Raw genomic sequence first — 20,234 nt, 5'->3', positions numbered from 1 at the left:
AGTTGTAATGTGGAAAGAACAACAGACAACATGTAAATAAATGGACAAAGTTGTTTTACTTTACAATAAAGTTTTACTTTATTCATAAGAACAAAAAAAAGAAAAGAACAGTTGGCCAACCCATGGGGTATAGTTTTTTCAGCCCCTTGAACTAGTTGACTGAATACAAATGATATTAGGGGCAAAAAATCTTATAATTGGAAGGAAAGAGTCTGAGATTCATATTTAAGGTTTGAAAGGAATCTTACAAATCCTGTTGTTCAGACAACCCTTTGATGTTTGAAACCACATCCAGTATTAATAGCTTCTCCTTAACACCTCATATCTTCTGCTTCTCAGGGATCTCAGCCAGGGTGCCTTTCTTGAGAAACCTCTCACTGTTGTTGTTTTAATCATCAGTCCTCTGCTATCACTTGGGTCAGTGCTGAACAAATCTAATCCACCTTCCACATAGGAGTCTTTCATATAAATGAAGACTTTACAGATTTATTCAGAATGTTAACTCCATATTAAATTCATTCAGCTTAATTTAACTGTGCCTTTATTTTATTTTTTGCTACCATGTTTATTTGCTTGAAAGGTTTGAACATGAAGCCATATAACCTTCTAGCCATATGACATGTTTCCATTTCCTCACCAACCTTGACCTTCATATGTTAATTTGTTGTAGTTTATCTAGATTTCTCTCAAACTGGAGCTGGGAGCTGAAAGCAATATTGATTAGTGACTTGCTATGTAAGATCTGTTGTGTAGGATCTGCATACTCTGTTTATATTAATGTAGCTTAAGACGGCAGTAACTTTAAAGTAGTTATTTCACATTGTTTAATTATATTAAACTTAAATGTCAAAATCTTTGAGCTTTTTTCACTCATACTTCTGCTAAACCAGCTTCCCATTTTTTATCTTTATGTTTTTGAGTTAATATTGGTAAACAGGGCTATAAAGGAAATTACAATTTAGGAAAAAAGTTATTATGAATCATCAAAAATATACACGTTAGAGAACATCTTTGATATACAACTTTATTGTATGGAGAGTTATGTTGCATTTCTCACAATGTGGAAATAATATGTTAGATGGGAGTGACATGGGAGGCGCAGTGTCCTGTTGCCCTCAGCCCTTTTGCAGAGGAAATGAATCCTTGGCAAGCTGCTTAGGTATGGGTAGGAAGAATTGAGCAGACCTAGGTGAGAGGGAGCATGTAACGGGAAGTATGTCTTTGCTTAATTGAAGATTTTTTTATTTTGTTTTTGTTTTGTCTTAGAGAAGGAGAAGGGGGAGGGGTAAGAGGAGAGGGGGAAAAAAAGGAGAATATTAAGCGTGGAGCTCAATGTGGGGGCTCAATCTCATAATTGTAAGATTATGACCTGAGCCAAAATCAAGGGTCAGATGACCCTTTATTGAAGTTTTAGTATTCTAACAATGGAGAAAAGAAACAGCACCACAATATTGTAAGATGTGGCAAATAACCTTTTTGACTTTTTGCAACACAATTTATGGGATACTGAATTATTCTTAAGCTTAGAAATTTTGTAGAATCAATCTGTAAAATGGTACAAGTGGATTTTTAAAAAAGATTTTATTTATTTTTCATGAGAAAGAGAGGCAGAGGAGAAGCAGGCTCCCTCTGGGGTGCCCAGTGCGGCACTGGATCCTGATCCCCAGACTCCAGTATCATGCTAGCTAGGATCATGCCCAGAACCGAAGGCAGATGCTTAACTGCTGAGCCACACAGGCATCCCCAGAAGTGAATTCTTAATAAATATTAGTGACTTATTGGTGCACTAAATATATTTTATTATTACATTTTGGTAATTGTTTTTTTAAATTAGAAATGTATTCTTACATAGTTAAGAGTGCAAATGGTTCTGCAAGGCTTATATGAATAATATTCCTCTGTTCCTGGCCCCTACTTTACCTTTTCTAAAGGCAAACATTTTCATCCCCATTTGTTGATTATCTGAATTCTTATTTCAATGTTTCTAAATACTAAGCTTATAGTTACTTTTAAGGTTTTCAAAATCTGGACCTTTCGCTTTTTTTTTTTTTAAAGATTTATTTATTTACTCATGAGAGACATGGACAGAGAGAGAGAGAGGCAGAGACATAGGTAGAGGGAGAACCACACTCCTCCCAGGGAGCCTGATGTGAGTCTCGATCCCGGATCCGGGGGAGATCACGACTTGAACGAAGGCAGGCGCCCAACTGTTGAGCCACCCAGGTGTCCTGTAAATTGGGTTTTATCTCTCCTTTCTCCATAGCTAGGATTCAGTTTTTTAGGTTTTATAAATTTCTTTATCTCTTGGGCATCAGCTTCTTAGCTCTCAAAATCTTGGTGCTCTCATCTCCTCTTGTACCTACCATTCTGGTTTTATGATTTAAGGGAAAAACAAAACAAATTCTTTACTGATGTTTTAGAGGGATTTAAGACAGAGCAAAAGCAGATGTGTGTGTTTACCCTGGTGTCTTTACCTGGAGCTGATTAGTTATGTTTTAACAGAAGTTTTCTATTATCCCTGACTTTTTTCCTTTCTGTGACTCAAGTTGAGGGATGATTTAATATGTTTGCTGTATTTCCCTGTTGTACTAGCGTAGTAACCCTATCACAGGAGGTTGTGAGGTGAGGCAGATTTGGAATTTCCTAGTGCACTTAGGTTAGTCCCTGATGATCACAGCCGTCTTTTCTGCACACCTTCCTAGAATCCTTCTCAGGATTGATATTAAGGTAGTTGTTCTCTTGTTTGAGAAGTCTTTCGTTTACCTATTTCTTGAAAATCCAAATCTTCTGGCGGCTTTCCTATTCCTGCTGATAATTCTAAGGCATATAATTAAGAGTTCAGTCTCATTTACAAGTTGCCTTTGTGAGTGGGATGCAATTAGCCTGGGCCAGGAGACTTGAACTCATTTATAATATCTAGGTCAGCCATATCACTTTACAGGTCAGGAAGCTATGATTCCTGAGATGGAGTAGATTTCCTAATAACATATAGATAAGTAGTTGAAAAAGTGGGACTTGAACCTAGATCTTCTGCCCTCCAGCCAGTGTTCTTTCTATGGTACTACACCCTGAGTTCATTCATATCAAGGCCTGTTACTTTTGCTCTGTTTGATAACCACTAAATATAGTTTTAACTCTGAGGAGCCACATTGCAGGTATATACTGTTGGTGGTGTGGGTTCTGATTGTGATGGGTCAGTGCAAATAAATGACTTCCATTGGGAGAATTTATCAGCCCATTTCCTATGTATTGTGCCTAAAGAAAAGCACCTTAAGAATCAGTATAAATTTTCTTAAAATACATTCCTGCTGTTAGAAAGTGTATTTATCCTGATTCTGTTGTAATCTTTTAAATTCCAACCGTTCTGAGCTATAGCCGCCTTCTCTTTAGGCCAGGGCAGTCTCTACCAATTAAGTTCAATTTTCTGAGGATCTTGACTACTTATACAATAGATGCTAGCCATTGATGAGAAAATTTCCCTGCAATCCTGCAATCTTTCTTGCTTTTATTAGAATTGTTTTTTTTTTTTCTTGGTTTGTTATACATATCCTCTAAAAATTAGCTTGTGTAGATAGTCTTATAGTTATAGTGGTAATATATAAAAGAAGGCATATAATTATCTGAGTGAAATTTAAAAAGTCTCTTCTATTCATGGGATGGTGTGTGGGCACTCTTGTACTAGTTTTCTTAATACCTCAGGAAGACTAAAGAAAGATTCATGAACTTTCTTAAATTAGAAAGTATGGCCATGAGCTCTTGCCATTGCTAAATTGAGTTGATGACAGTTTCTTTGTACTATTTTATAATCCTCTAGGGCTAATTTTTACCATTAGCCTTATGAAGCAGCATGGCAGAGTGGGAAGGAATTTATTCTTTAAATGCAGTTATGCTTTTAATCCAGTTATATTTGGGATCTACCATTTGCTGCCTTTGTAGGTAGGGGAGAATTATTTAACCTTTCTGAGTCCTAATTTCTTTAGCTGTCTGTTTGTGAAGATTAGAAATTATATGTGAAGATCTTGGTATATTGTTTAATGTTAGAAATTACATACTGTTTGTAAATAGGTGATGGTTGTGGTTGTTACTACATATATCTATCTCTCTATATATGATTGTTACTATGTATATGTGCATGCTGGATTTATTCCTTGTATATTTTAATTTCATCCTTTTGATTTTATATTTTATTTATTTTTAGATTTTGTTTATTTGACAGAAGACCGTGTGTGCGCACAAGTAGGCAGAGCAGGCAGGCAGAGAGGGAGAAGCAGACTCCCTGCTGAGCAGACAGCCCCACATGGGGCTCTATCCCAGGGCCCTGGGATCATGACCTGAGCCAAAGGCAGACACTTAACTGACCAAGCCACTCAGGTGCCCCTGATTTTATATTTTAAAAACTGATTTTATATTTAAGTGTAATTTTAAACTTAAATATAATTATGGATTGTCTTTGGCAGTGAGAAATAACTGCATTTTGGGATAACTTGCATCTAGAAATACTTTAAAGAGTTTCTTCATAATTTTGAAATTAAAGAATTTTAAGTCTTGGAAGATCTATGCTTTTGTCAGAAATTGGTCCATAGAAGTTTGTGTGGAGGGACACCCGGGTGGCTCAGTGGTTGAGTGTCAGTCTTTGGCCCAGGTTGTGATCCTGGGGTCCTGGGATCGAGTCCCACATTGGGCTCCCCGCAGGGAGCCTGCTTCTCCCTCTGCCTATGTCTCTGCCTCTCCCTGTGTCTCTCATGAATAAATAAATAAAATCTTTGGGGAAAAAAAGAGAAGTTTGTGTGGAATTGCTTCTTAACTATGAACATGATCATGGTATATGAGGACATATATTAGTCTAAGTGAATATACGTCCAATATAGGGATTTCTTTTTTTTTTTTTTTGGACAGTATTTCGGTATCACTACGTTGTCTTTGGTCTTATCAAACAATAATTCGAAGTTTAAAGCGAAGTCTTTGAACATTCACTTTATGCTTAGTTATCTCTGTTAGGCTTAAATGGTGTTTCATTGTTAATTTTCCAGTGAAGACTGGTATAATGATATTTAATTTTAGCTTTAAGGTAAAGGAACTAAATTGTTTTAAAATAATTGGACATTTTCCAGTTTTTCCAACTGAATTAGTTATGAAGTGATTAAGTTTGTAGGCTTGTTATGTCCCTTCTGAATTCTGTCACTTGCTAGAACAACTCCATAAAGAATATAGAGCAGATGGCCATGGCTTCCCTTTATCAAAACTGAGACCAGGGAAGCACTGATAGGAAGTTAGTGCTAGGATTAGGAAACCATTCTTCTGAATCAAAGCCAAATATTTTGTTTGCTGAACCATCCTGGATGTTACAGGTAAAAGTATTCTAGTGAGTAAATTGCTGTGCATAGATTTCTTGGGGACTGGCTCATCTGATGTTTAAATTTCTGATAGATCATAATTTTCTAACATTTCAAATATGGTTAATGTAAATATTAGTAATTTATATTTATTGGTATCTTTCATATCTTTCAAAGTTATTAGTCTTCTACTTTTCTGATTTCAACTGCCCCTTTTTAGTCTTTTTATTTAGTTTGTTTCTTTGACATTTATTTAAAAATTGAAGGTAGGTTTTCTGTTTAAAACACAGACATACATATACATTACTTTTGTTTGAAGAAATAAAGGAACTTGTGTGATAGAAAAATGCAAAAGGGATATGAACAAAGAGAAATGTACTATCATTACTAGTAATGATAGCAGTATCACTTATATTTTTTGCCATGTGCCAGGCATCATTATAAGTATTTTAAATACGTGCTTGTTTAATCAACTCTGTAAATACTGTTATTCTCATTTTCGTGGTGAGGTGACAGAGGGACAAAAGTTAAGGTAACTTACTAAGTACTTGCTACTTATAGCTAGTAAATATGGAGCTGGTGTTCAAACCTGAAGGCTGGCCCCAGGTTATATTTGGGATGAAATAGATGATAATCGTTTCCTCTAAGCTGAGAAAGGGCTGCATATTAGTACAGGGTCATACCATACTATTAAGTTGGCAGTTATTTAAACAACTATTGACAGAAATTGACTTGGGTGGGGAGGGGAGGGGAAGATGAGTAAGGATCCAGTGCCAGGGGACACATGGACTGTTTTGTCCAGAATTATGTTATGAATCCATTTTATTGTCACTTTTGAATACATAGTTGTAGTTTATAGCTATTTAAATAAGGAATTCATCTTTTGTGTTGAAACACCTTTGAATTTTAGTTCCTTAGACCTCTAAGATTTAAGAAAATTTAAAATATAAACGTAGGTAATAGAATGAAGATCCAGGTTCTGCTCTCAGCTGGTTTAGTGTCTTTGTTTTATTTTATTTTTTTATTTTTAAAGATTATATTTATTTGTTCATGAGAGACACATAGAGAGGCAGAGACATAGGCAGAGGGAGAAGCAGGCTCCATGCGGGGAGCCTGATGTGGGACTCAATCTCGGGACTCCAGGATCACACCCTGGGCCAAAGGCAGTTGCTCAACCACTGAGCCACCCAGGCGTCTCTAGTATCTATGCCTTAAAATGTATTTAGAAAACAAGACAAAACTACATTAGGGAATTGTTCTAGAAGCAAAGCTTTTCTGTGTGTTACATGCTAAAGAACATGCAGAAATTGCTGATACCTTGTGTCAGTTTCATTAGTAGCTTGCTTTGGTGTTAATAATGAAAGGCTATGAGGCTGTGTGCTCACCACTTTCCTGATTAAAGAGGATTCAAATTGTAGCTTCTGCATGGGAAGAAATTGAGATCCTTTGAAAGAAGTTCTTTCACTTTTACAAACTTATTTTTTAAACTCTTACCTGATTTCTAAATATAATTTATGAATCAAATAAGGATGAACAGCAAATAGTTTTATATGTAAGGACTTGATAGTAAATTTTTGGTAAAAATAGTTCAACTGGAAATAATCATCTGTTGTAATTTGGTATTTAATATAAAGAGCTATGTAGAAATCTTAATAGAAAGAAATGAGTTTTTTCTCCCTTTAAAAATCAAGGAAGAGGAGGGCAGCCCGGGTGGCTCAGTGGTTTAGGGCTGCCTTCGGCCCAGAGCCTGATCCTGGAGACCTGGGATCGAGTCCCATGTCCCGCTCCCTGCATGGAGCCTGCTTTTCCCTCTGCCTGTGTCTCTGCCCCGCCCCCCCCCCGCCCCGTGTCTCTCATGAATAAATAAATAAAATCTTTAAAAAATATCAAGGAAGATTGACAAATATTTTTCAGTGAGAGAAATCTTATGTGTAGTAATGTAAATATTGCAGATTTGGTTATCTGTATGGAAGCTTGTTTTTTGTGTTCTGTAAGAAGAAATATCAAAACCATTGTAATTTTCTTGTTTTCTTCCAGGCTGAACTCACGGGAATCAAATGGCGTAGGTACAATTTTGGAGGGCACGGGGACTGTGGACCCATAATTTCAGCCCCAGCCCAAGATGATCCGATCCTGTTAAGTTTCATCCGCTGTCTGCAAGCCAACTTGCTGTGTGTATGGCGTCGAGATGTCAAACCAGATTGCAAAGAGTTATGGATATTCTGGTGGGGTGACGAACCCAACCTAGTGGGTGTAATACATCATGAACTGCAGGGTAAGTGTTTTGTTTTTTCTTAAAAACTGTTAGCGTCATATATATATATATTTATATTAATTTCTTATATATATATAAGATATATATATTATTATATATATAAATAATAGTAAATTTCAAAAAGAATTTATTAAGACTTGCTGAGAAAAATCCAAGTGTTCAATGGGTGTCTCAAAAGGAACATCCTCACTCTTACTCTCTTCTTTCTACTCCCATATTTCCCCCCCAAATTGTCTTGTTCTTTTCCAGTCATGCTGGGAACCAGAATCTGTGAACCACTGTTACTAAAGGAAATACTGTGCCTCCTGGGTGTTTTGGGGTGGAAATAAGGCAAGATCTACTGTTTTAAAATGATAGCACATTGTGAGTAATAAGCAAGTCAATGAAATGAACAGAATTGTTTTTTCTTGAACTGTGGCTGTTTTGGTTCATTACCAGCTGAACTCTGGTGGAAAATTATAAAGTGATAACAAAATTTGTGTAAGCGTTATTGGACAAAATTATGAGATGACATTGGATAGTATTTTGAAGAAAGATTAATATAAAGAATCTGGTCTAATTTTGATATGGCAAGTTTTCCTTTGTTTTGTTCCTGTTTCTTATATAATTAGGTGATTCCAGGAGATACTTGCTTCAGTGTTACCTAATTTTTAACTACAGATTACGTCTGATATCTGGAAACTTTGAATTAATGTAAGATTTCATAATTCTAAGCTACTTTTTATATTTACTACAGATTTATAACAAGAGGAAATTTTATGAATATTCTTTGGATGTCTGGTCAGAATTTTTCACTTCTTTCCATCTAGTATGCTAAGAATTTTTCTAAATCAAAATTAATTACAATCTTTACTTAGGGTGGTGCATTAACTCTTTGATATCTGTCTCCTAGAGCCAACTTTTATTATGTCCAAACTACTCTATATTTTGTTAGTTTGTGGCTGAAAAAGTTCAGATAATGTTTGAAATGTTTTGTTAGTTGATATATTTAATATTTTTTTTAAAGGAAGGAAGAAAACTAACTTTCATATTTGAAGGTCTGTTCTAAGGTGTGTGAATTTGCCTAAAGGATTTCCTTTCAACTTTTGCTTGATACCTTCCTAGCTTTCCTTTGCAGCCATTTTATATCTGTGATATCCCTTGCCACAACAGCCAGAGGGCAGTAAACCACAGTGGACTAATTGAGCTGTTTACCTTATGGTCTATTTGTTCAAAGCAAACGTTCCCCCCATAGTTTGTAGAGTACTTGGTTTATAAATATAAGAACCCAGTCTGGGTAAGACTGCTTCCTTAGCTGGTTAATCAGCAGAATCTCAGAACATATATACTTATTAGCAAAGCTTATTTTATGTAGGTTAGTAGTGAATTCAGGTAAAATGAGTTTAACCACATCTGGATTCCATTTATCAGGATTTTAAAAATAAGATAACCCCAGAAGATAATTATAACATTTGTATTTGTCCATTTAAGTATCAAAACATATATTTTGTTCTAAAGTTTTTTCCCATGTAGAAGAGGGAATATAGCATTTTTGTTTGTTCACCTTTATTTTTTAAGATTATTTCTGATTCTTTTTTTTTTAATATTTTATTTATTTATTCATGAGAGAGACAGAAGGAGAGAGGCAGAGACTTAGGCAGAGGGAGAGGCAGGCTCCACACAGGGAGCGCAATGTGGGTCTCAATCCCAGAACCCCAGGAGGCAGTCACTCAACTGCTGAGCCACCTAGGTATCCCAGATTATTTCTGATTCTTAATCTTCCATTTCTCTACCCCATATTGATACCTTATGTCTTAACTTTTTGGTCTGGTCTTTATTTTTTAGCAGCATAAATTACCACTTTATAATAATGATGAAACCAAGCCCAACTATTAATTAGACTTATTTACCTGGTGTGGGGGGTAAAGTTATTTGTCCATACCAACAAAGAAAATGATCAATGTTATTAGAAATAATTTATTTTATTATTTTATTATTTTATTTTTTTTTTAAATTTTTATTTATTTATGATAGTCACACACACAGAGAGAGAGAGGCAGAGACATAGGCAGAGGGAGAAGCAGGCTCCATGCACTGGGAGCCCGACGTGGGATTCGATCCCGGGTCTCCAGGATCGTGCCCTAGGCCAAAGGCAGGCGCCAAATCGCTGTGCCACCCAGGGATCCCTAGAAATAATTTATTAAGTTACTGTGTTATTTCTCATGGACTGTGTTACCGAGTCAACAAAAAGATGTAGGCTATAAAATTTTTATAGTTGCTTTAGATTGTATGTATATTTCATTGATATATTAAGTATCCTTTTGGTAAAGAATAAGGAAAGAGTGACTTTTTTCTGAACTGTTTTTACAAATCACAGAAACACTACATTTTAATGAGAAAAGTAGAAAAACAGAACTGCCAAATGAAGAGAATAAAAATCCTGAAGTCTGAAACAGAATTTTAATATTTGGTATTTTTATGTGTAAGTGGAGTTGGTATCATACTGTTTTGCAACAGTCATTTTCACTTAATATATTGTGAATGTTTTCTCATGAGAGTGATTATTTTTTATTTTTAATTTCTTTCCTATTGAGTCTGAAAACAGTGTAAGCTGTTTGTTGTTCTCTTGTGTGCCACCAGGAAACTATTCCAGTGATGGAACAGTCATAACTTTGTTAAATATGTCTATTCTTTTTGATATGTCAGCTTGGGGAATGTTACTGGATCAAAGCGTGTGAAGTATCCATCACTTAGTAAGAGTGGTTGAAAAGGGTAATTTTATGTGGTTCAACTTAATATCAGAAAGTACTTGAACTTATTTAGAAAAATGAATGGCATAAGGACAACTTTGTTTCAAGTGAGGGAGAATGTGTATGACAGGTGAGTGGTCATGAGAAAAAGATACAAAGGAAGTCTTTTAATTGGTAGTCATACAAATTGAGGATATCTTGGAATCTGTTTGGGTCTTTAAGTAAGAGTCATTTCATTTTAGGTAAAATAAATTTTAACAGAGCCCTGTAAACATTAAGCATGAAGATACCATTATTGTAACATTTTTTTGTGGGAACATCATGCTATTTCTTAAAATGCTTTTTAATTATGTTATTTGGTAGTTCCCTTTGTCTTTACGATGTACCCAAAATAGCATTCTACTAAGAAACCTCACAGTGCAATACAATACCAGAGCAACGTCTTTGATTTAATATGTAAAGTATCCTCATAGAGAATAATCCTGCAGGTTAGACACACAGTTTAGTTTTAAATTACTAGATTTTTTTGTTTAAATACTTAAAGTATCTATGAAATTGAACACTAAAATACATTTATAGGTTATCCACATCGCATGGATAAACATATTTGGGCCCGTGTCAGAGAATTGCTATTTATCTTGTCTGGCATAGTAGTTCAGAGCATGGATGGGTTTGAATCCCTGCTTAGTTGCTTGCTGGCTGTGTATCGTTGATCAAGTAACTTATCCTTGCCTCACTTTCCTCACTGTAAACTTGGTATAAGGATAACAAAGGTTAAAGTTCTTAGAACAGCACAGAGAATAGTTTCTTGTCCTTGTCAGGAATTAGCCTGTACAAAGGACCTGTTGGCAGTGAACAAATAGTGTGAAGAACAGGTTTGTCTGGAGCTTAGGCTGTTAGTGAAATAGGAGAGACTGAAAGACTGCGAAGGTGGGCCATAATGAGTGTGCTGACGTAAGGATGTGGAATTTGCACTGAATTTGATTTTTGAGGAATTGTCATAGGTTTCTGATCAGGAAAGAAACATAATTAGGAAGATAATATACAAGATGAACATGAACAGGAAGGCAGTAATATTATAATAAATCATTTTATTCTAAATGGAGCTAGGAACTTAGACATTCTATTTAAGGTACAGATATATTTAAATTAAAAAATACCGATGATTACGTACTGAGCTTAATAGTCTTTGCCAATTTTATTATACATTTGCTCTTTTTGCTTGACTAAATTCTTTTGCACATTTTCAATTTGAATTTTAGAGATTAACATAATACACTAAACTAGCTTTTCCTCATCTACCAAACAAAATTATTTTACAAACAGAATCTTCTGGCCATTTTATCACTTATAGTCAGTGGTGGGAAAGACATGCTATCTTAAAGCACCAAAATGGTACAGTGGTCAAGTACAGACTTCTAGGAACTGAAGATGGCTTGATCCAAAACCTTAAAAGCCCCTGGCCCAGAAGGACAAGTATTACATATAGCCTAGTATGTGCTTAGTGATGCTTGTTGAATGAATGAATGAATGAAGCCCATCTTATATAGTTTTAACAGCATAGTATTGTACTCTCAGAAGGTTAACTTCTTTTTTTTTAGAAGGTTAACTTCTAATGAATACACTTAAAACTTTAACTTGATATTGTGAGGAGATTGAAACCTAATTAAAAGTAAGGCATTAAATATCCATTTTATTTTGTATATGTTTCATAAAGAAACCTAGCTGTAAATATGCATTGTCTATATTTTTAATTTTAAAATTTATAATTTATCTATAATTTTAAAATTTATCTATAATTTGTCTATAGTTTTAATATTTATCTGTACTATCCCTTCTGCTTTTGGCTATTACAAATAGACATATGTAAATTATAATAGGGATACATCTGTCTACCTCTAAAAAATGATTGCCCCAATATATTACTGGAAGCCTTAGGAATTGCCTTTACTGTCAGTGTAGAGGCAGATTGGCAGTTAATACCCTTCATTGTTGCATTTGTAGTCATAAGTTTTGCTTTTTTATTTTTCAGAGTACTGCCACCTATGCCAGGAGGTATGGGCAATTGTAAAAACAGCATTAGATATTAGAGAGCTAGGAAAAAGGGATCTGGTTTTCTAAAATAGTGACCAGTGTAAGATAATTAAGATACTCTATTACTGTTATTTATACATTCGAACTGATTGCAAGCCTCTGGATAAAGAAGTGGGCATTTTGTAAGGATGGAGGAAGGCTAAGGAGAAGAGAGTGGAGAGCCAGTTTGCTAGTATTGTAATCTGTATATATAGATTAAAATGTACAATCTGAAATGATGGGATTGATACAAACTTTAGCTGTTTCCAAGATAGAACCGAATTTCCCCTTCTCTCTTTTTTATTTCAAAAAATTTTTGCAGTTATACATACACTTAACTTTTTTTCTGGTTAAACCATTTGAAGGTAATTTCTAGACTTCATGAATCTTTACCCCTAAATACTTTATCATGTAACATCTGTGACAATGTAGGACATTTTTCAGTGATACTGATATAATTTTTTGTCCTGTCAAATTTTTCATATTCTGAATTTGTTTCCTCATGATTAGATTCAGGTTAAACATTTTTGGCAAGATAATTGAGTAGGTGATATGTACGTCTGTGACATCTTATCAGAGGCACATTATGTCAATTTGCCCCAATATTGATACTACTAAGTTTGATTACTTTGGTTTAAGGTAGTGACCACCAGATTTTTCCTGTGTAAAGATACACTTTTCTTTTTTGTAATTTTTAGGTAAATTTGGGGCAAAACTTTGAGAGGGTGAATATTATTTTTTTAAAAAAAGATTTTTAAATTCATTTGAGAGAGAGCATCAGCAGGATGGTGGGGGGAGAAGGAGAAACCGACTCACTGCTAAGCAGGAAGTCCAAGGTGGGGCTCGATTCCTGGATTCTAGGATCATTACCTGAGCTGAAGGCAAATGCTTAACTGACTGAGCCACCCAGGTGCCCCAAGACAGTGACTATTCTTTTCCCTAGCCCACTTTTCACTCTGGCTTGAGGAAGAATCTAACTTTTCAGCTATTTAAAAACAACAGAGATCAAATGAAGACGACATTCTTGAGTAACAGGAAAGGTAGCTAGGGGGGTAGAGGAGAGGAGAAGGAAGAAAAGCACAGGCGATCTAATCAAGTCAGATTATGACAGTAAAGTCAAACTGAAAATTAATAGCCTTAAGCTGAACACATTAAAAAGAAAAGTGTTGACCCTGAATTTTCTCAAATCATAATTAAGTATATAGGAATATACTACTACATCTTTCAGTCTGTGACTTTTCACTTGAATTTTGATTTTGGTTCTCTTTGACAAAATGAAAGGAAATGATTTCAGTCAACATTGTGAATGGCTTTATCCTCAATTGAAAAAAATTGCTTTTTGTGAAAGTAGTGATCCTTTTACATGTAAAATTGACAGGAATGAAATTATTTCTAAGTAAAATGCTGTTCAGTTTCAAAATTTCTTCTAAAGAGATTATCTGATTTCTTGACTTCCCCCCCCCTGGTTAATTTTACATATATATTTTTTCATTATTGGTGGTCAGTTTATGATTCATTGAAATTAATCTCTGATTAAATTGGAAAGTAATTTTTTTGGATTTATTGTTTGGGTTTATTTTTCAAGTATAAGATTCTGCTGGTTTTGAAAGCAGGTGAATTTTTCTTCAGCATTCTAGATTTGTGGTATTTTACCTATCAACATTTATATGGTGATTTTATTATATGGCATTAGTAATTCTTGAGATTAATGTCACATTGCTGTGTTTCATACTTGTTATTTTATATTTGTTATGGATATATAGTATTTTCATATTTGTTTTTATGTATATAGTAATAGAAGAGTACCTTTGTATTTCATGAGAACAAGCACTTTTAGGGAAAACTCCTCATACTCAGTGGAAAATGGTAGCTAGTTCTAAATAGTTTATGAACTAAGTACTCCTGGTTTTCACTGGATCTAAATTATTTAAGTCTTGATACAAAATTTCTGACTTTTGAAATAGTTACAGCGTGTTCTGTTTCCTCAGGTGTAGTTTTAAAAGAATTGGTTTGCTAAAGCATAAAATAGTAATAGTTTTCATTGATGATTATCCAGATGATTCCAGAGCATATTTAACTGAAGTAATAGATTTAATAGAAAATCATAAGTTATATCCTTAAAAGAGAAAGTGGAATACTTATTAGTAGTTTTGTAAGCAATACATTTGTATTGTAAAGTTACGGTACAATTCGGAATTCTTTTATATGAAAAATAGAAAAAGATCTAATGGATTAGACAGAATTATTAAGCAAGACGTGCTTGCAATTGAGAGAACAAGCTAAAGTCTAACTGTGGAATGTAAATAAAATCGATGTGTTACCACAGGCAACTTGCTGAACCGTGTAATTAGCTTTTTCTATGAAAAATGAGACATTTATACTGAGATTGTGGTAAAATAGCATGTAAAGGGCTTATGTTCTAATGATATGAAAATTAAACAGTTGGTAAAAAATTATAATTTAAAGATTGCTGCTTCAGGGTAAAGTTTAATCAGTTGTTTTTTAGGGGGGAGGATTTATGTTTTGGTAAGTAAAGGCATTACAGTCCGATATTTTTGTATTGAAAAGAAGTCCCCTACTTGTATAAAGTAAACCTGAGTAAAACCTCTGCTAATGAGGGATTAAAGTCACCACTGGAACAAGTAGGATTGAAAATTAACCTGAAGTTAGAGAAACTGTTATTTGGTGTATTAGTTTTTTACTCCCTTTATTTGTAAGTAATTTTAGTGATGAATATATTGTGACTGATACAAAAGTATTTAGTAATTTTAAGGATAGCTTGTTTGATACCCACCTCCTTTGTATACATTTTATTTCAAAATCTTGTTTTTTAATAGAAAACTTACACATTCAGAAGAGGTTCTTGTACATTAAAGTGGTATAAAGATTTCTTTACCTTGTAATACAGTTGTTTCTTCTTCTTTTTTTTAAGATTTTATTTATTTATTCATGAAAGACAGAGAGGCAGAGACATAGAGGGAGAAACTGGCTCCTCGAAGGAAGGCTGATGTGTGGAACTCAATCCCTGAATTGAGATCACACCCTGAGCCAAAGGCAGCTGCTCAACCACTGAGCCACCCAGGGTCCCTACAATTTCCTTGTTTATCTCTTTTTTTAGGGAGGTTGACATAAGAATATAAATGTGGCAAATTGGAGAAAAAGTTTAACTCCTGGTAGAATTTAATAGCCTAATTAATTTCAGAAAAAATTACATATTTGAACATTAAACTTGAATGAAGTAGAGATATAAAATTATATATTCAGAGAACACCACCTTTTGCTGCAGAATTTACAAGCAAATTCATGACTGACATGAATTTACAAGCAATTTCATTGCTGACATTCAGAAAGCATCACGTCAGTTTTAAAGTTTACAGTATTTTATATAGGAGATGAAGTAGAAAGTCCCTCCAGTGAAATCGGGCTTCTAAGGAAGGAAGAAGGTGAGAATGGATCTCCTAGGTCATCACCTAGAGGACTCAGAGAATATCCTTTTCCATTTATGCTGTTGAATTAGCATAGGCAGAGGGAAGCTGAAGCTTAGAAAAAGCCTATGACTCCATCATATCCTTAGTTATAATGGAACCCAGACTCATATTTTGTATCTTTTATTTTTTATTTTTTTATTTTTTTATTTTTTTAAATTTTTATTTATTTATGATAGTCACAGAGAGAGAGAGAGAGAGGCAGAGACACAGACAGAGGGAGAAACAGGCTCCATGCACCGGGAGCCTGATGTGGGATTCGATCCCGGGTCTCCAGGATCGCGCCCTGGGCCAAAGGCAGGCGCCAAACCGCTGCGCCACCCAGGGATCCCTCATATTTTGTATCTTTTAAAATCAAAACTGTTACTTGGTTGCAAAGCTGTATTGCAACATGAAACTGTATTGATTGTGCCATATAAATTGAGTCAATCAAATTTCCCAAACCATTTATTTATCATTTTTTATAGGATTTTATTTTTTAAGGATTTTATTTATTTATTCATGAGAAACAGAGAGAGGCAGAGACATAGGCAGAGGGAGAAGCAGGCTTCCTGTGGTGAGTCTGATGTAGGATTTGATCCCAGGACCGCAGGATCATGCCCTAAGCCAAAGGCGGATCTCAACTACTAAGCCACCCAGTGCCCCTCCCAAACCATTTAAAATAAGACCCACATAACTATTCCAATTCTGTTTATCTCAAGTCAGATCTATTTCCTGTACTTACAGAAAGAATGCTGGCTTGCATAATACTAGACAGAGGACCTTTTTTATTTTTAAATATTTTCTGTGAGACTTGGCAAATGTTGGGTTCCAATAATGTCAGCTCATAAACATTTAGTCTAGGTGTTCTTAACTGAGCATACACTACAGATAAAGGGAAAATAAGAATAGTTTGATAGTCATTAAAACTTGATGTGCATATATACCATTTGAATATTTAGACTTTATTATGAGATTAGCATTTGCTGTTATAAAATATCTTATTGAAGTAACTGAAAAGCTACAATTATGTTATCTGTTGTCATTAAGACGTCTTTCCCCTCCTCTTTTTATAGAACTATTATAGGTATGTATTTTGAAAAATCAGAAATCTACAGTAAAAGAACAGGTTAGTTATTAGGGGAAGCAAGAGGTGGTTGCTGAGGCTGCCATTTAGTTAAGTTACATGGTTTCTGGTCCTGTTTAAAGTATGGTAGACTAAGCCAACTTATAGGTGTCTGTGCTACCATTCATGAATAATTGTTTGAAAAAGTATTTATTTACAAATGGTTTCTGTTTTGTTTTATGATGTTTGAGCAAATGGCAGCTGGAACTTGGTATAGATTTACTCAGCCATGAGTACACTGGAGCTAAGATTTTTTTTCTTTTAAAAAATATTGTAATGGTAGAAATAATACATAAATTTGCTGCTGCTCCCCTATCCCAAAAGTTCCCAACAGCTTGGAAATCTGTTTTATGTATAAAGAATCATGAAATTAGAATCTGTTGCTCTGAGTATTTTGTGACTGATGCTGTCCTGATACTACCTGAAGAGACACTCATTGAATATCATTATGGCTAGCAAGTGTTCGATAATTTCCTTTTAAGCTCCATCTGTGTAAATATTTTTGAACAATTTTCTACAAGTACTGGGTCACATACCTATTTCTTATAAACCCGACATTGATAAAATACACTCTTTGTATAATTGGGTCTTGTTTTGATACTGGTTCTTTCATATTGTGATTTGGCAGTGAGTTCAACAGAATAAGCATTATCCTCTTGAGGCCCATCTAGGATTGAACTAAAGGGCTTCTACAACATCCACATGATCATACAATTAGTTCTTCTTCTTCTTTTTTTTTTTTTCTTGGTGTAACTGAATATCAGCTGGTTGCCAGGGTATTGTGGTAGAATAATATCCTGCAGTTTGTAGTTAATCATGCAGCAGAACTGCCTTGATTAAAAAATAATAAGATAAAAATTGGATGAAGACAAGGTATCTTTGTTTTGAAAAAGATTACATGTATACAATGGTAAAGTGAAGGTTAGAGCATTCACAAATCTGTTTTTAGAAACTTCGTCTTCCTATTTAATATAGTATCAGATGCAAAATATCTTCCATTAAAAAAATACTTACGGCTTTGCTACCCTTGAGGGAGGTAAAACTTCTTGCTAATCTTGAAGGCTTACTTTTAATGCCATTAGAAAATCTACAAGTATCTGTGGAATGACTCCCTGAATCAGGAAGTGATAAGGAAGAACCTTGTCAAAATAAGGTTTCTTCATTGAGATTGTTCTATTTTTTTCACGGGTAATTGTGGACTTACTTAAAATAAGCAATTTTAATGTTTGCTCTTTATAAGAGGGCATGTTATTTACATTGAAATATATTTAGACTAAATTAGAAAAATTTAGATAACCCTCAGGTCAGTTTCAGGCACTATATTTTTAACTTACTTTAAAAGTTGCCTAATAATGGAATGGATGCCTGCCTTGACATCCTTGGAAAACCGATATACAACTCTGATTATTTAGGGGAGAAATAACATTTGTTGACAGTGACTCTATTATGGAAAGATCATGCCATTTACTGGTTTCATGAAGAGTATAACAAAGAGGGGCTCTTGATTTGAATAGCAGACATGGCTGGGACAATTATCCCCATTGCTAAAACAAAGGCTTCAATTAACCAGAACTCAGTTATCCAGAGCCCTCAAACACATTTCAATGTACATCCCCCCCACCCCAACTCATCCTCAGTAAGCACACCATTTTATAAAAAAAAAAAAAGGTTAAATGACTTAACCATAGTATTATCAGTGATTAGTCCAGATATGCATAAGATGGCAGTTTGATTCCCAGTATGGTTGAGGCAGTGAGCTAGAAGATCCTCAGGGGGCAAAAGCATTTTCATGGGATGTCCTGAAGCCACTACTGATTCAGCTCAGTTGACCACACATTATAATTTATAGTATTATGTAACAATGATAAAACAATATATGAGAGGATATTTTAAAATCATTCTTTGAGCTTTATAAACATAAAGTGTTATTACTAATCTTTAAATTTACAGTTAACACCATGTATTTATTCAACAGATTTTTATTGAGCCTGCATTCTGTTAGATGCTGTGCAAGATGCAGAAATAAATCAGAAACATACTCTGTTTTTTTAGAAGCTGACAAATAGGGGAAATAGCATTTGTACATAGAATATTAGTACAGTTGTCCTAAGAGAGACCACACAATATTTTTTCAGTTATACAGGAAGCAGGGCCTTGAGGAAGAGTTGATTCTTGAGCTGATCCTTAAAGAATGGGGTAGACTTTTGGTGTTTGGACATATGGCTGTGTTAGGGCAAACACACTTCATGTATATAGAATTGCAAGAATATAGAGTAGGAACGTTTGAGATATCTGTTTGAGAAGAGTTAAAGATGAGAAGTTGATTGAAAATGGTGTTTTTATGCTTGATAGTGATGGAGCTTAAACCCTAGGGCAAGGAGTTTGGACTTCATAGGTAGTTGGGTTTTTTTTTTTTTAGGTTTTGAATAGGGTAGAGGGAAGGCTCTCTGTAGGCTGCATGGCAGGCAGGACCTGCATCTGACTGTTGCTTACCATTGTAGTTCTAGGACCAGCATAATTTCTGGCACGTATTTGTTGTGAAGAAATTAATGAGTAAATGAATGAATGCAGTGGAAGTTTGTATAAAGATTATCTGAAGTCCTCCCAGTATTTTGGATCACAGAGGAAAACAAGCTGTTGTTTGGAAGACTGTTTTAAAGAACACATATGATTGCATTTGAAACATTTTTTTTGATGCATTAGTTTCTTTTTAATTGTGTATTTCAACGACAGTGAGACAGTGATACAGTTTTCTTCCTTTTTTGCAGTTGCTTATTTTTTATAGCCTACAGTTTAGTTTTAAAATTTTTATTAAAAATAATTGAGGAGGGGATCCCTGGGTGGCTCAGCGGTTTCGCGCCTGCCTTTGGCCCAGGACGCGATCCTGGAGTCCCGAGATCGAGTCCTGCGTTGGGCTCCTGGCATGGAGCCTGCTTCTCCCTCTGCCTCTCTCTCGCTCTCTGTGTCTATCATAAATGGATAAAAATGGATCTTTAGAAAGGAAAAAAAAAGAGAAAAAAATAATTGAGGAGCACCTGGGTGTTCAGTGGTTGAGAGTCTGCCTTTGGCTCAGGTTGTGATCCCAGAGTCCTGGGATCAAGTCCTGCATTGGACTCACACAGGGAACTTGCTTCTCCCTTTGCCTTTGTCTCTGCCTCTCTCTCTCTGTTTCTCATGAATAACTAAAATCTCAAAAAAATTGCATAATTTTCCATAAATTATTTCCATTAGTGT

The 20,234-nt window shown here is 34.8% G+C and overlaps 1 protein-coding gene across 8 annotated transcripts in view; it reads left to right on the top strand.

The window, feature by feature from the left end:
* MED13L (mediator complex subunit 13L) overlaps positions 1-20,234 on the top strand; it is a 294,941-nt gene that overhangs the window by 26,299 nt on the left and 248,408 nt on the right. For all 8 annotated transcript variants that reach the window (XR_012019241.1, XR_012019242.1, XM_072802653.1 and 5 more), the window contains exon 2: positions 7,371-7,608. Coding sequence is in view for 3 of the 8 variants with exons in the window: in XM_072802653.1 (XP_072658754.1) it covers positions 7,371-7,608 (238 nt within the window). In the remaining 5 variants the exon portion in view is untranslated. The remainder of the gene's footprint in view (positions 1-7,370; positions 7,609-20,234) is intronic.

This window comes from Canis lupus, chromosome 27 (genome assembly GCF_048164855.1).
Source record: "Canis lupus baileyi chromosome 27, mCanLup2.hap1, whole genome shotgun sequence".
Taxonomy (NCBI): Eukaryota; Metazoa; Chordata; class Mammalia; order Carnivora; family Canidae; genus Canis; species Canis lupus.
This window is presented reverse-complemented; position numbering and strand designations above follow the sequence as displayed.